Below are 17,018 nucleotides of genomic sequence, written 5' to 3'. Positions count from 1 at the left end.
CAGTCCCCAGGATGGACTTGAGCAGACTCTCCATGTTGCGCTGGAATATGGCAGCTGCTGACCTGATGCCGAATGGGCATCAATTGTGCATGAAGAGGCCTCAATGTGTGTTGATGGTGGTGAGTAGTTTAGACTCTTCGGTCAGTTCTTGTGTCATATACACAGATGTGAGATCTAGTTTTGAGAAAAGTTTTCCTCCAGCCAATGTGGCAAATAGGTCTTCCGCTCTCGGCAGCAGGTATTGGTTCTGTAGGGAGACTCTGCTTATGGTAGATTTGTAATCCCCACAGATTCGTACGGATCCATCAGGCTTCATGACTGGGACGATGGGACTTGCCCAGTCGCTAAATTCCATGGGTGAGATAATGCCTTCCCGCAGAAGCCTGTCCAGTTCATGTTCAATCTTTTCCCTCATCACATAGGGCACAGCTCTAGCCTTGTGATGGACCAGTCTAGCATCCTGTGTGATGTAGATTTTGATTTTAGCCCCTTTGAAGGTGCCCACACCTGGCTGAAAGAGATGTTCAAATCGACTTAGAACTGTTGAGCAGGAGGTCCATTCCTCTGACGACATGGCGTGAACATCATCCCATTTCCAATTTAGTTTTGCCAGCCAGATCTCCGGGGACAATCCACAGGGGAAGTCGGTTCACTGTCCCTTTGTGTGTGACTGAGAGCATAGCGCTGCCGAGGACTGGGACGATTTCTTCGGTATAGGTCCTTAGTTTGGTGTCAACCCTTGAGTTTTGGTCTGTCGCTTTTGTGCAGCCACAGCTGTTCAAATTGTTGAGCGCTCATGAGAGATTGACTCGCTCCCGTATCCAGCTCCATCTTGACGGATATCCCGTTGAATTGGACCTTCATCATTATTGGAGGCGTCTTGTTGTAAGAGCAGTGGCCATTGAACGTGTTGACCCACTGTACCTCGGTGTCCCAGGTACTGTCCCCATCGTCTTCTGGTCTGCTTTCCGCCCTTCCGATTCGTGTACCAGCCGAGCTGCCGTTTTTCTGCACTTGCGGGCCAGATGCCCTGTATAGTTGCAATTTCTGCAAATATCATGCTGAAATCGACACCCCCACAGCTCCAGCACAGACTGCTTCCATTGTTTCCAATGGATGATCGGCGTCTGGCTGATCTCTCTTGAGCTTCTCTCAGTTTGTAGTTGATTGCTCGCATTGTGGGTTGATGAGGTGTGAACGGCCATTCATGTGGCCCTTGATGGCTTCTGGCACCACTGCCTGCTGTTGAGGGCCTGCTCTCCTGCCTTTGTCTGTGTGTGGGGGTAGCAGCTTGTTTCAGGCTGTGAACCCCTTGTTCCGATGTTTCGTTAGTTGTCGTACCCGTAGTGTAGACCTACCTCGTTTCTTCTTCTCCTGCCAAGAATGTCTGTGCAACCAGTGCTGATGCCTCTGCGGTCAAGTTCTTGGTCTCTATGAGCTTTCGGAATATGCCTGCGTGGCCTATTCCTTCAATAAAAAAGTCTCTCAGTATTTCTCTCCTTAGTTCATCGGAGAACTCACATAAGCTAGCCAACCTCCGAAGTTCCGCCACAAAGTCGGGTATGCTCTGGCCCACACAGCGTCTGTAGTTGTAGAACCTGTGTCTGGCCATGTGTAGATGGCTCGCTGGCTTCAGGTGGTCTCTTACCAGTGTGCTCAACTCTTCAAACTACTTGCTTGCTGTTTTCTCGGGTGCCAGCAGGTCCTTCATTAAGGCGTATGTTTTCGAGCTACAGCTGGCTCTTCTCTTGTCTGCCTTATCGTCACCTAACCAGTCTTTGGTTACAAAGCTTTGCTGGAGCCTTTCTATAAAGTCCTCCCAATTATCTCCAGCATTGTATTTTTCATCTGAGCCATTGGTCGCCATTCTGTGGATTCTGTAATCCCATAACTCGTCGCCACTGTAAAGTCCTGTCCCTGCAGTACAGACTCACTCGAGGCACATGCTGAAGTCATGGTCACTCAGGACCTGCACATTTATGACACAGTTCTCGAATGCCACGCTTGCCTGAGACCTGTCTTTATATACCTGTGTAGAACAGGTATCCAGTGTCTCCTGCAAGTGCACCCCTGGTGGTAAGGTAAGCTTGTGGTTACAGGTCATATCTAGTTACAGTCATGTATAGCATAGTAAGATACAGTTATGTACAGTAGTGTGAGATTCATGACAGAAATATCCTCTGCATCCACCTTGTCGAGCCCGCTCATTATCTTATATGTTTCGATAAGATCACCTTTCATTCTCCTGAACTCCAATGAGTATAAGCCCAACTTACTCAACCTATCTTCATAAGTCAAGCCCTTCATCTCCGGAATCAACTTAGTGAACCTTCTCTGAACAGACTCCATTGCAAGTACATCCTTTCTGAAATACAGAGGCCAAAACTGTACTCAGTACTCCAGGTGTGGCCTTACCAATACCCTGTACAGTTGTAGCAGGACTGCTCTGCTTTTATACTCTATCCCCCTTGCAATAAAGGCCAACATTCCATTTGCCTTCCTGATTACTTGCTGTACCTGCATACTAACTTTCTGTGATTCATGCACAAGGACCCCCAAGTTGCCAACTGCTGCAGTCACAACTGCAACCTCAAAGCAGGGCAAGGACGTGGGGCTGTTGGTGAATGAAGAGGTGTGGTTGAGTTTACTGGCATCACTCATTAATCACAGAGTCCGTGCAGAAAGAGGATATCCATGTTGTAGCCTCCATCCCTCTTTCTGTTCCTCCTCCTGCACCTTCTCCTCTTCCTCATGCTACTGAGCTTCTTGCCTGATAGGTGTTCTCTCATAATGGCCAGGTTGTGCAGCATACTACCACAAATCTAGATACGTGCTCAGTTAAGTACTGCAGGGCACCTCCAGAGCAGTCCAGGCTCTATAGTGTTCCTTGTGGCAACATGGCTTTCATTGTTTGCCTGCTGTGCAGGTGTGCATGGGTTCCGGACTGTAAACATGAGCCATGTCATGAGTGGCTAACCTTTGTCACCCAGTACTCAGCCTTTGACTTAATGGTTCAAGTACAAGTGGCACAGAGGACTGCCGCAGAATGAAGGAATCATGACTACTGCCAGGATAACAGACATTTACCTACATGATCCACTGCACATTGAGGGATTGGAATTCCTTTCGGTTCAGGAAAATAGCAGAGTTCACGAGGCGCATGCAAGACAATGTGCATGTAGTCAATGGCACCCAGTATCACGGGGAAGCCTACAATCCTTGCAAACCATCGTGCTCGCTCTGCCTGCTTGTCTCTGGCAAGAGGGAATGAGATGAAGCTGTTAGTCTGTGTATAGAGAGCCTCAGTGTACTGCAAACTGCGAGATGTTGCTTATATCTCCAGCAGTAACAGCCTGGCAGGAGCCAGCCACAAAGGTTAAGAGCCATAGCCATCTTGACAGCCATAGGCAATGTGGTCCTTGCCCTGCTTTGAGGTTGTAGTTGTGGCTGCAGCAGTTGGCAACTTTAACGAAGTAAAGACGTCCCAAGCATTGGACACGAATGAAGCTGAGGTAAGAAAATTATTTCCTACAGACCCTCTGCCGATACGGTCTCCTGCTGAGAGCCCTTCTCCCTCTCATCCTCCTCCCTCTTCCAACAGCTCCAAATGGCGTCTTGATTCTCCCAGTCATGCTGAATTCCAAGAAGGTGGTCTACCAGGCCACCCACGTCTGGAAGCAAGTTGTTTCAGCACAAGCTTTTAAATAAACAAAAAAGTACTCAGCATTCAGCCAGACCACTCCCTGTAGACTATTCAAACTTTATATCTCGAAGTGGAGGTCCTACATGCCTATGACATCATGTTCAACTGTGAGAAGTTAAGAGAGTGCGTAGGCTGCAGTGTGGAGTTTGAAAACTGCAGCACTGATGTCAAATCAGCAAAGCACACTGATTGACGTCATAATCTGCCTGCTCTGCACGCCACCAGTGGTCGTTAAGGTGCACGCGTGCAAAACGTTTTACAAAAATGGCAATTCCCATCGTAAGTGTGCGCGTGCCATTTTCAAGCGTTTGGAGGCCGCATAGTATCTAAAAGACAGACACTAGAGAGCCCAATTTCTCCCCCAAGATCTTTAAAGAGAGTCATAAATGAGGCAAGGCAGAAGGATGTTTAGTGTAAGGCCCATGCTTTCGTATGCCTCGGTGAAATTGTCTCCTTGATAAAGTGCAACATCCCCACCGACACCTGGGAGTTCCTGGCCAAAGACCACCCTAAGTGGAGGAAAAGCATCCAAGGAGGACGCTGAGCACTCGAGTCTCGTCGCCGAGAGCATGCAGAAAACAAGCACAGGCAACGGAAGGAGTGTGCGGCAAACCAGACTCCCCACCCACTCTTTCCTCCAACAACTGTTTGCCCCACCTGCAACAGACACTAATTTATGTATTGGACTGTTTAATCACCTGAGAACGCACTTTTGGAGTGGAAGCAAGTCTTCCTCAATTTCAAGGGACTGCCTATCATGATGATGAGGCAAAAGAGTTTAAGGAGGAAATTTCAGAGTATGTGGCCGAGGCGGCTGACGGCATAATGCGCAACGATGGAGCAAAGAGAGAGGATTGCACTGGAAGCCAGAGTCATAGGAACAGAGAGTTTGGCCTGGTGGGGGGGAATTTATAGGGCTGGAGGAGGTTGCAAAGACATGAAAGTGAGGCAATTAAATGAATTAAGTACAAGGTGAGAATTGAGGTGCCACAAGCCAGTGATGACAGAAGTGATGGGTGAACGGGACTTTGTGTGGGATAGGATATGGGCAGCAGAGTTTTGGATGAGCTGTAATTTACACAGGGTTAAAGAAGGGAGGCCAGTCAGGAGAGCATTGGATTAGTTTAGTCTGAAGGTAACAAAGGCACGAAGATGTCAGCAGCAGCCTGTGACGGGCGATGTTAGGAGACAATATGGGTTCAAAAACTCAGTTTGAGTTGAAAAGGTTATCAAGTTTGTAAACAGTCTGGTTTAGTCTGAAAGAGTGGTCAGGGAGGGGGATGGAATTGATGGCAAGTGTAGAGTTTTGTGTGCACCGGACAAGTCTGGTAGTGGAAAGGTCCAGAAAGGTGGTGGAGGTATGATTCTATGAGAGTGGATCCGTGAGGGCAGTCCCACTCAGCTGGACAATAGAGGAAAGTCACTGGAGGAGAATGATGTGGTCAAACGTGTCAAAAACTGCAGCGAGAACGAAGAGGGCTATTGCATCACAGTCACAGAAGGAAGATGTAATTTGTGACTTTGGTTGGGGCTGTTTCGTTGCAGTGGCTGGGTTGGAAATTTGATTGGAGATTCAAACAGGGAATAGCAGCAAAAATGTGCACAGATTTGGGAGGCAAGAACACAACAATTTTGGAAAAGAAAATTAATTTGTAGATGGGGTAGTAGTTTGCAAGAACAGGGACGTTGAATGTGAGTTTCTGATAAGGATGGGTGATAATGGCAATGTTGAAAGGGAAAGGGATAGTGCTTGAAAAGAGGAAACTATTTACAATGTCAACTAGCATGGAAGTCAGGAAGGGAAGCAATTTAGTGGAAATTCAGTCAACGGAACAGAATTTGGGTCTGAAAGACGAGATGAGCTTGGAGAGGGCATGATGGAAGAGAAACTGGAGAGAAGTGCAGGCTTAGGGCAGGGGATTGGCTGTGGGGAGGGAGGTTTGGCATGGTGGGCAAGGGGATGCAGGGAAACAGAACAGGCAGCTAAACAGGTGGTCTCAACCTTAGTGACTGTTATGTATGTACTTTTGGGATCACTAGCCACTAGTGTGTGCAGCCCAAGTATAAAAGGCCAGCCATTTTGAATATTAGTCACTTTGGGCCTTAATAAAGCAGAGCCAAGGTCATACCTCTTGTAGTTAAACAGTACTCAGTCTAATAGTTATTGCATACACAAAAGTGACAACCTTAGTTCATCAGCTTCTCGCACTTGTAGTGGGAGGCGAGGGTTGGAGAAGGGAGTTTAAGGAGATGGTAGATAAAAGTAGCCAGGCTTTATCTTTGCTCTTCAGGATGATTCTAAAACAATGTGTGATTTTCGCAGAGGAGAGCGAGATTCAATAGCGTTTGATGTGCTCCAGATCTGATGATGGATGCCTAAATCAGTTACGTGCCAGATATGTTCATATGCACCTGTTGGACTTGAGGGAATGAAAATGGAGGCCATAGCAGAGCTAATGGTCTGGATGGGAGAGAATGAAGGTTTTGCTGGGGACAAGGATGGAGGTGAGGAGGTGGTTGAGCAAGTCAACAGCTGTAGAGCATCATGAAAAATACAAGGCCAAAGACTAGGCAGCTGGGAGTTGGTGTGCAATTTTAAATGACTTAAGGGAGAGGTTTTTTTTGCAGGGACAGGCGCAAAAGGAAGTAGGGTTGTAAAGGGGGAAGGAGCATGTGGGGTGCTGAGAGATACACGAAGTAGTTTGAGATGGCCGTGTTGGTGATCAACACCATGGGAGCGAGAGAGACGATGGGAGTTTGCTTGGTCAAGGGGTGGCCATTAATATGGTTGGAAGACTTTATATGGAGGGAGATGTTTAGATTATGAGGTCAGAGGAGCAAGGGGAGTTGAGATAGAGATTGAAATCATTAAGGACAAGGAGTCACTCAGTGCAGAGGCTAAGGGAGGAATAGATGGAGGATATCTTAATGTGAAACTCAGGCTGAGGCTTAGATGGTGGAGAAGCTCAAAAGAGGAGAAGGTGCCAATGGAGTACTGGGACAAACCAACATTTGATTTGGTGATGAAGGCAACACCACCATCGCGTCGATTTGGGTGGGGCAGGCAATAGAAAATATAGCTAGGTGGGGAAGCTTCAGTGAGGGGCAATGTATCACAACCCATGAGCCAAGTTTTAGTCATAGCCAGGATGTCAATACAATCATCCACAATAGGATTGTGGATGGGAAGGGCTTTGTTCCGGACAGACAATTCTAAACATTACAATTGTATAGCATTATGTCTGTGTTTCTGCTTTCCCAAATCATTTTAATGTTAAATAAATCTGGTTATTGGTTTAGCTTTTGGAAAGGGGCTACATGTTATCAATATCATTTGATTCTGGATTGACAAAAGAGGGAATGCTCAGCATATATGATCTCCGATAAGCAATTAGGGTGATCAGTATTTATTGATAGACCTGACCTATGCTAAATCAGTACAGCAGGAAGTAAAAGATGCAGATTTGAGCTGGTAAAAAAATTTGCTTACGGAAATCTTAGCCAAACCATTTACAAATGAAAATAGGTCAATAAAAACGTGAACCTTGAGAGTTTCAAAAAAATATTTAGCATGTGAATTTATACATAATTGAAAATTATTTGATAGTATGGTTTAAAGCATTCATAGGTGATTAACCTAATCCTAAGATTTAAAACATAATATTTCAACAATATTTAGTGACCTTGCTATCATCTGTCATTCTTTTAGAGAGTTTTTTCATCTCTTCTTTGATTAATTTAATTTCAGAGTCTTGCAGATCCGTTTTATTCTTTTCCTGTCCTAGATCATTTAGCAAATGCGAAATCAATTGCTCTGTCTGATCTCTTTGGTCTTGAATGTCTCGCACTATAGTCTGTACTTCTGATATCCTAAAAAACACAGCTCACTTCAATAGAATAAAATTAGAATAGATACCTTGGGGTTGAAAGTCACATAACATTTTTCTATTTAATAAGAGAACCTTTGCATACAAAATTGATACATTCAAATATTCTGAATGGTTAGCGTTGGTATTGTAAACAGTCCCAGGAAATGACATCTATAGCTTTGAACACGTAGTAAAACTTAATAAAGAACTATTTTATATAATTGAAAGGACAACTGACAGAAAAGTAATTTACAGAACTGAAAGTACCACAGTAAAGATTGAAGCTGCTGTAACTATAGTGCAATGAAAAATTGGCAAACACTATACCGATCAAAAGCAGAAACTGTGTTATCGAGACACGGCAAAATTTCACTAGGCTAAGTCAGCCAATGTTTAAATGAATGTCCAGCAATGACCTGCTGCGGAGAATGATTAGAAACTTTAGCCAACAAATAACACAACCCAGAGGTCTCCACATCGTTTATTGCTGAGCTCCCTCTGACTTGAGAAATGCGTCTGATACGCAGATCACATAAGTAGTTCTGTTAATAGCTCAAGAAAAGGTGTACTCATGAGACTGTGTGTGAAAGGACACAAATGAAAATTACAACAATGTGTTATAAATTTTACGGGTCTGCAATCAGTATTTAATCAAGTTCAGCATTACCGGTGATTCTTGTAGGAGGATCCCGCGTGCCCTGTAATCTGAAGTGCAAATTTAGTGCTCAATATCTAGTTAAACTATAGTGTAACCGGAGGACTGTAACACAGAAGTCGGATGAATGTACTGAATACTATGGTGTCGCTCGCACATGCCACCATGTATTCTCCTGTCATATGGAAGACTGACTGAAAAGTAGTCGAGTGCGACGCAGCCAGTAGTAAACCAATAAACTGGTTTATTTTACATAGAATAGATGAATGAACAGAATAGTTTTCCAGTGAGATATAACTATTTTCTACCGCTCATTGTACCATTAATAAAAACACGCATCCCTTCCACCATTCTGGGCAGAATCTCACTTTTCAACCCAATGGTATATCAGATAACAGGTAATAACAGGCAAGTACTTTGAGTTCAATCTACCATAATGGTACTTCTGGCTGTCGCTGACTAACTCACACTGACTAGCATCTTCCCTCTCTGGGGGTCGGAGTGGGTCCTCTGGTCCCTCCCTTAATTCCATGTTGAGGACTGGCCTTCCAAGCTGCCAATTAAAGTTACCATGTTGAATGAAAAGCTGCCCCTTTGGTGTGGGGGCTGGCAGCACAGTTATGCCTGGTTCAATCAAATGTTCTGCCGGGCAAAATAAATTGAAACATTTGGTCATAATAGGACACACGTAGGACCAGTCCTTAAAAAAAAACTTAATTGTATCAAAATAAACAGACATGTCTATGATGATTGGCTTGCCTAATATTCTATCCTCAAAATCTTTGACACCAAAGAGTGAACTGTAAATCAAAGGTGGTTTCCTACTGAACGTCCTAAATGGCTCTAAATGTTAAGTAAAAAAATGTTTTACCTCAGTGACTTTGTAAGCTGAACCTAGCCTTCATAACATCAATTAAAATAAAAACAAAGCTCCTTCTGGGCCATGTACATAAGAACATAAGAACTAGGAGCAGGAGTAAGCCATACGGCCCCTCGAGCCTGCTCCGCCATTTAATACGATCATGGACTCAGGTTCACTTCCCTGCCCGCTCCCCATAACCCCTTATCGGTTAAGAAACTGTCTATCTCTGTCTTAAATTTATTCAATAACCCAGCCTCCACAGCTCTCTGAGGCAGTGAATTCCACAGATTTACAACCCTCGAAGAAATTGCTCCTGATCTCAGTTTTAAATGGGCGGCCCCTTATTCTAAGATTATGCCCTCTAGTTCCAGTCTCCCCTATCAGTGGAAACATCCTCTCTGTATCCACCTTGTCAAGTCCCCTCATAATCTTATACATTTCGATAAGATCACCTCTCATTCTTCTCAACTGCAATGAGTAGAGATCCAATCTACTCAACCTTTCCTCATAAGTCAACCCCCTCATCTCAGGAATCAACCTAGTGAACCTTTTCCAAACTGCCTCCAAAGCAAGTATATCCTTTCTTAAATATGGAAACCAAAACTGTATGCAGTGTTCTAGGTGTGGCCTCACCAATCATCATCATAGGCAGTCCCTCAAGTCGAGGATGACTTGCTTCCAAAAGGTTCACAGGTGTTTCAATGAAGGACCTAATATTCCAGATCCCGAACTACATCCTGAAGGGTGGAAGATGCCTGTGCGTGGATTTTTTTTAACGTGTGGTGGCCATTACACACCAGCCACCACACGGGCTTGACAGAGCTAGGTCTTGGTCCAATGGCAAGGATTTACCAAGATGACTGGAGACCAACTCTGCTGCACGGACCGAGTGTGAACACATATCGCAGTGTGGGGTGGCCCGTGCCGCCACTGCGCCCTCGCCTCTTCTGGGCCCCGATCACGTCCCTCTACAATCTCTCACCACTCCTTTGCCCCGACCTCGCCGCTCCTGCAGTACCTGCCCATGCTCCAATCAGCGACCTGGATCTTGGTGATGTCCAATCCAGTCGCCCTCTTCGCTACTGTTGCTCTCCTGCTCTAGCACGTGCTGCTCCCTGGAGTGGTATGCCGCCACGCTGCTCCTTCCATTCCCTGGCCTGCTCCGATGGTGCTCGCAGGCTGGGGGCTGCACACGGCCTCACCAATACCCTGCATAACTGTAGCAAGACTTCCCTGCTTTTATACTCTATCCCCTTTGCAATAAAGGCCAAGATCCCATTGGCCTTCCTGATCACTTGCTGTATCTGCATACTAAGTTTTTGTGTTTCATGCACCAAGACCCCCAGGTCCCGCTGTACTGCAGCACTTTGCAATTTTTCTCCATTTAAATAATAACTTGCTCTTTGATTTTTTTCTGCCAAAATGCATAACCTCACACTTTCCAACATTATACTCCAACTGCCAAATTTTTGCCCACTCACCTAGCCTGTCTCTATGTCCTTTTGCAGGTTTTTTGTGTCCTCCTCGCACAATGCTTTTCCTCCCATCTTTGTATCGTCAGCAAACTTGGCTGCGTTACATTCGGTCCCTTCATCCAAGTCGTTAATATATATTGTAAATAGTTGGGGTCCCAGCACTGATCCTTGCGGCACCCCACTAGTTACTGGTTGCCAACCTGAGAATGAACCATTTATCCCGACTCTCTGTTTTCTATTAATTAGCCAATCTTCTATCCATGCTAATATATTACCCCCAACCCCGTGAACTTTTATCTTGTGCAGTAACCTTTTATGTGGCACCTTGTCAAATGCCTTCTGGAAGTCCAAATACACATCCAATGGTTTCCCTTTATCTACCCTGTTCGTTACATCCTCAACGAATTGCAGTAAATTGGTCAAACATGACTTCCCTTTCATAACTCCATGCTGACCCTGCTTAACTGAATTATGCTTTTCCAAATATCCTGCTACTGCTTCTTTAATAATGAACTCCAACATTTTCCCAACCACAGATGTTAAGCTAACTGGTCTATAGTTTCCTGCTTTTTGTCTGCCTCCTTTTTTAAATAGGGGCGTTACATTTGCAGTTTTTCAATCTGCTGTGACCTCCCCAGAATCCAGGGAATTTTGGTAAATTACAACCAATGCATCCACTATCCCTGCTGCAACTTCTCTTAAGACCCTAGGATGCAAGTCATCAGGTCCAGGAGATTTTCCGCCTTTAGTCCCAATTATCTTACTGAGTTCCAACGCCTTAGTAATTGTGTTATGTTCCTTGCCCCGGCCCCCTATAGCCCTTTGACTATCCATTTTTGGGATATTTTGTGTGTCCTCTACCGTAAAAGTGAAACAAAATATTTGTTCAAAGTTTCTGCCATCTCCATGTTCCCCATCACTAATTCCCTGGTCTCGTCCTCTAATGGACTAACATTTACTTTAGCTATTCTTTTTCTTTTTATAAACCTGTAGAAACTCTTACTATCTATTTTTATATATTGTGCTCGTTTACTGTCATAGTCTATCTTCCCTTTCTTAATCATTTTTTGAGTCATTCTTTACTGGCTTTTAAAAGCTTCCCAATCTTCTGTCCTCCCACTAGTTTTGGCCACTTTGTATGCCCTTGTTTTTAAATTGGATACCATCCTTTATTTCTTTAGTTAGCCACGGATGACTATCTTTTTTTTTACACCCTTTCCTCCTCACTAGAATATATTTTTCTTGAGAGTTATGAAATATCTCCTTAAATGTAAACCACTGTTCATCAACTGTCCTACACTTTAATCTATTTTCCCAGTCCACTTTCGCCAACTCTGCCCTCATACCTTTGTACTGTCCTTTATTTAGCTTAGTACGCTGGTTTGAGATCCAACTTTCTTGTCCTCCATCTGAATTTGAAATTCAGCCATGCTATGTTCACTCGTTCCAAGGGAATCCTTTACTAGGAAATTGTTTATTAATCTTGTCTCATTACACAGGCCCAGATCGAAGATAGCCTGCACCCTGGTTGGTTAGTCAGCTGACAATCGGAGTCTTTATGGATTTTAAAATGTCAAGCATCAATCTTTGAAGGTGGCAGAACAAGTTAAAAAAGCTTTATAAATAGAGCCAGAGAGTACAAAAGCAAGGAGATAATGCTAAACTTTTATAAATCACTGGTTAGGCCTCAGCTGGAGTATTGTGTACATCTCTGGGCACCACACTTTAGGATGTCAAGGCCTTGGAAAGGGCACATAAGAGATTTATTGGAATGGTACCAGGGATGACGGACTTCAGTTACTTGGAAAGACTGGAGAAACTGGGATTTTTCTCCATAGAGCAGAGAAGGTTAAAGGGAGATTGAAGAGAGGTTTCAAAACTATGAAGGGTTTTGATTAAGATAAGAACATAAGAATTAGGAACAGGAGTAGGCCATCTAGCCCCTCGAGCCTGCTCCGCCATTCAATAAGATCATGGCTGATCTGGCCGTGGACTCAGCTCCACTTACCCGCCCTCTCCCCGTAACCCTTAATTCCCTTATTGCTTAAAAATCTATCTATCTTTGACTTGAAAACATTCAATGAGCCAGCCTCAACTGCTCCCTTGGGCAGAGAATTCACAGATTCACAACCCTCTGGGAGAAGAAATTCTTTCTCAACTCGGTTTTAAATTGGCTCCTCCGTATTTTGAAGCTGTGCCCCCTAGTTCTAGTCTCCCCCACCTATGGAAACAACCTCTCTGCCTCTATCTTGTCTATCCCTTTCATGATTTTAAATGTTTCTATAAGATCACCCCTCATCCTTCTGAACTCCAAGGAGTAAAGACCCAGTCTACTCAATCTATCATCATAAGGTAACCCCCTCATTTCTCGAATCAGCCTAGTGAATCGTCTCTGTACCCCTTCCAAAGCTAGTGTATCCTTCCTTAAGTAAGGTGACCAAAACTGCACGCAGTACTCCAGGTGCAGCCTTACCAATACCTTATACAGTTGCAGCAACACCTCCCTGCTTTTGTACTCCACCCCTTTCGCAATGAAGGCCAACATTCCATTTGCCTTCCTGATTACCTGCTGCACCTGCAAGCTAACCTTTTGGGATTCATGCACAAGGACCAATGGTGGAGCTTTGGAGGCGTGGCCTATTCAGTTGGAGCCTGGAGCAGTGAGAGAAGGAGCTCCCTGCTTTAGCTCGTGGCTGAGAGGCCTGGAGTGAGCCCTGAGACCAGCCCAGGAAGAGAAGGAAGGAAGGAAGGAAGGAAGGAAGGAAGGGGCTTCATTACCATTCATCCAGAGGGAGAGGAGGAGAGCAGAAGACTGCAACAACTTGATTAATTCTACAAAGAGTTGGAGAGAGGGGGAAAAAAGAACAATTAACCAGTGTGGAAGGAGGGAAAGACTTCTTCAACCGGAGGTGGGTGTGTTTTGGTGCATTCCCCAAAAGACATTGTTGTATCGGTGGGGGGAGGAAAGAAGACCATTCGAGGGCCGGAACATCGCAGGGGGTGTGTGTGTGTGGAAGTGTGTGTGGGGGTCTTGCCTACAGCTAGGCCCACACACCACTGAAGCACCTCTCCCCCACTGCCTAGCCTGGGATAGCTGGAGCTACCAGGCTGAAGAAACTGAATCACCCTAATTAACATTGTTGGGAGTGTATACCTGTGTGGCTCCAGCTGCCCCAGGCGATGACATCTTCTCCCCCCACCCGAAGACCACCCCAAAGACTGTTTTGTTTGCCATCTGGGAAGTGCACCCACCCATTGCTGTGAGGTGAGACCTGCCATCGCAGCTTCCCTCTTTCCCACCCCCCCATCTCTCTTTTTCTCTCTCTCTGTCTCTCCCCTCTCTCTCTGAGAGCCCTTTCCTCCCAATTGAAAAAAAAAAGGAAAACAATTAAGACAACTGAGCAGAGGGAGCAAGGCCCCTCCCCAATTGCCAACTAGGGAAGAGGTGTGCCTCTTTCAGAGCTCCCTCTGTTCAAATATTTAAACGAGGCCATTTAAGACCATTGAGGCCTGTGTCTTTGGGGTGGGTGTAGCCCTTAAAGGGACCCCGTGATGGCGACCCCATCCACGCCGATGGCGGGGCCAGCAAGGACATATGCGCAGGCGGCGTCCGCATCCACGGCGCCTTCTGCTGCCCTGCCACCTTTCAGACTTGTCACAAAGAAACACGGGGTCAAGAGCTACACTCACCCCACGATGAGCATCGAGGAGTGCGTGCGGGCGATGGCTGGGGTAGTCGGCCCCTTGGCCATTGTCGCAGCCTCCAAGATGTCTGGGAAGGCCGTGTTCTTCCTGGGGTCGGAGCGGGCGGTGTCCCTGGCCCTCGAAAAGGGGCTCACGGTGGGCGGGACGTTCCTGCCGGTGGACCCTCTCGAGGCCACCGCGCAGAGGGTCATTCTATCGAACGTCCCGCCCTTTGTTCCCGCTGGGCTCCTCCTCCCTCACATACACCAAAGGTCAGGGATCAACCCCATACCGCTCGGCCTCAGGGAGAGCAGCCTGCGCCACGTGTTCTCCTTCCGCCGCCAGCTCTTTGTCCGGCTGGCGCGGGAGGAGACGACGGAGGGGAACTTTAATGTGGTGCACGAGGGGACTGCCTACCGCGTCTTCTGGACGTCGGACGGCGTGCGGTGCCATGCCTGCAGAGAGGTGGGGCACGTTCGCAAGAACTGCCCCGCCTCCAAGGCCGCCAAACCACCGAAGGCGGCCAAGGCTGGCGCCGCCGCCACCCCTCCCCCTAGTTGCGTCCGCGTGCCGGGAGCCGTAGGTGCGCGGGCATCGTCGGAGGCCTTTGTTTTCAGGGCCTCCGGCGGGGGGGAGGGAGAGCGTCTGAGCGGAAAGAGGGCGCGGAACAAGAAGAAACATCTAGAGGCGGGTCCCCTCAGTGCGCCAGAAAGATTGACCACCGCGCTCGGCCCAACCCAGCCACCGGCGAGCGCGGGGTGCCCTGAGCCCGTGCCCGAGCCCTTGACCAATACCGCAGAGGGGCCCGGGCGCGGGCAAGAAAAGGAAAAGGGGGGGGCGGAGCGGGAGGCCTCGGCAGACATGGAGGTCTCCCTGACTCCGCGCGCCCCCAGGAACAAAAAGAGGCACCGCCCCAATGAGGCGGAGGGGGAACAACATCCCTCCGCGGAGGAGGCGGTGCCCGCCGCGTGTCCCGCGTCCCCCACCAGCGCCCCCAAATTGCGCTGCAGGCGCGAGGAGTCTTTCCCCGGGGAGGGTGAGGCAGGCAAGGCTGCCCAGCCGCTGCCTCCTGGGGAGGGCGTGGAAGATCTGCCTGTCGTGGGGGGCGTGGGGCCAGAGGAAGAATGCGTAGCCGCCGGGTCGAGCGTCCCGGGGACTGAGGCGGGCGGGGCCGAAAAGGCCGAACCTGAGCCCGCCCAGCCAATACCCAACTTCCCCCGGGATTTGCTCGACTCGGTAGAAACTGAAAAAATAGGAAAATTTAATGAATCCGTACACGCTGGGCTGGGGGGAGGCGGCGGGGAGGGGGAAGAACAACAACCCTCGCCCCCTACTTTGGAGCTGAGGGACTTGGTGGACCTGGAGAATTTTCTAAACCAGGTCTCTCCGTGTTCCCCGGCTCCTGGGGCGGAGGAGGAACCCCTTCCGCTGTCGCTTCCCGACCCAGCACCAATTTTAAAAGAGCCCAGTGGGGACTCCTCTGCCGACGATCCTGGGGGTGGGATCGGGGCAGAGCCAGGGCCAGATGGAGCGGCCGGGCCGTTTGCCGTACCTCGTGCAGTCGATGGGCCGGCTGCTAGCGGCGACCTCCCGGAGGGGGACGGGGACTCGGTGGAGGACGCGGGTGAAGATCTCGAGTCCATCGCCAGTGAGGCGGTGGATCTGCTCGCGGCCGCCACTGAGACCCTCCTCATTCCCGCAGAGGAACTCCGGGACTTTTTGGTCCAGTGCCGGGGTCGCCGCGACCAAGCCCGTCTGGCCCTGGAAAGATGGTCCGAGCCGGGGCTGCTCGTCGCGTCCGTCCGCGCCGCCGCTAAAACCATGGCCGCGGGCGGGCCCTTATTAAAGGCTCAAGGCCTTGAGCTGCGCCGGCTCAAAAAGTTCCTCGCTGGGCTGCGGAGGGACCGGAGTTCAACAAAAGACTCCGCTCCCTCCCCCACAATAGGTTAAGGTAGAGGTTGCACTATGCTTTTGCCATGAAGATAACCATAGCCAGCCTCAACATCAACGGCGGCAGAGGGGCACGCCGTAGATTTGACAATTTTTCGCTCCTGCGGGAGGGGAAATATGCGGTGTGCTTCCTGCAAGAAACCCACACCGTTCCGGGAGACGAAGCCACGTGGCTCCTGGAATGGCAAGGAGAGGTCCGCATGAGCCACCTCACCGCCATTTCTAGTGGGGTGGCCATCTTGCTGGGCCCGCATTTTCAGCCGGAGATCTTGGGGGTCGAGGAGCCCGTGCCAGGCCGCTTGCTGCACGTAACGGTTCGCCTGGGGGACGTGCCGCTCCATCTCGTGAACGTGTACGCCCCTCATCCCGGCCCGCAGCAAACGCGCTTCTTTGAAGAGGTGTCCGCTCTTCTTGGCTCCGTCGACGTCGGCGACTGCATTGTCCTCGGGGGGGATTTTAACTGCACCCTCGAGGCGAGGGACCGCTCCGGTGCCCCGCAGTGCATGACGGCGATGGAGAAGTTGAGGGACCTGGTCGGGTCCTTCGACTTGGTGGACGTCTGGCGAAATCTCCACCCCGACTCCAGCGCCTTTACTTGGGTGAGGCCTGGAGTTGGATGGTCTAGAGTCGACCGCCTTTACGTGTCTCGGGCGTACGTTTCCTGCGTCCCGGCGGCCTCCATGCGGCCGGTGCCGTGTTCGGACCACCACCTGGTGTGGGCGGAGCTCGCTTCGCTCCGCGCGAGGACGGGGTCCGCGTACTGGCACTTTAACAACCGGCTGCTGGAGGACGTGCGGTTCCAGGACTCGTTCCGTCGATT

At 48.5% G+C, this 17,018-nt stretch overlaps 1 protein-coding gene across 1 annotated transcript in view; it reads right to left on the bottom strand.

Annotated features, from left to right (window-relative positions):
• LOC139225857 (coiled-coil domain-containing protein 154-like) overlaps positions 1 to 17,018 on the bottom strand; it is a 194,915-nt gene that overhangs the window by 131,958 nt on the left and 45,939 nt on the right. The window contains exon 3 of the mRNA XM_070856711.1: positions 7,387 to 7,573. Within this exon, the coding sequence (XP_070712812.1) occupies positions 7,387 to 7,573 (187 nt within the window). The remainder of the gene's footprint in view (positions 1 to 7,386; positions 7,574 to 17,018) is intronic.

Source organism: Pristiophorus japonicus, chromosome 15, assembly GCF_044704955.1.
Source record: "Pristiophorus japonicus isolate sPriJap1 chromosome 15, sPriJap1.hap1, whole genome shotgun sequence".
In the NCBI taxonomy this organism is placed as follows: Eukaryota; Metazoa; Chordata; class Chondrichthyes; family Pristiophoridae; genus Pristiophorus; species Pristiophorus japonicus.
The sequence above is the reverse complement of the archived record's forward strand: the minus strand, read 5'-3'. Positions and strand labels throughout refer to the sequence as shown.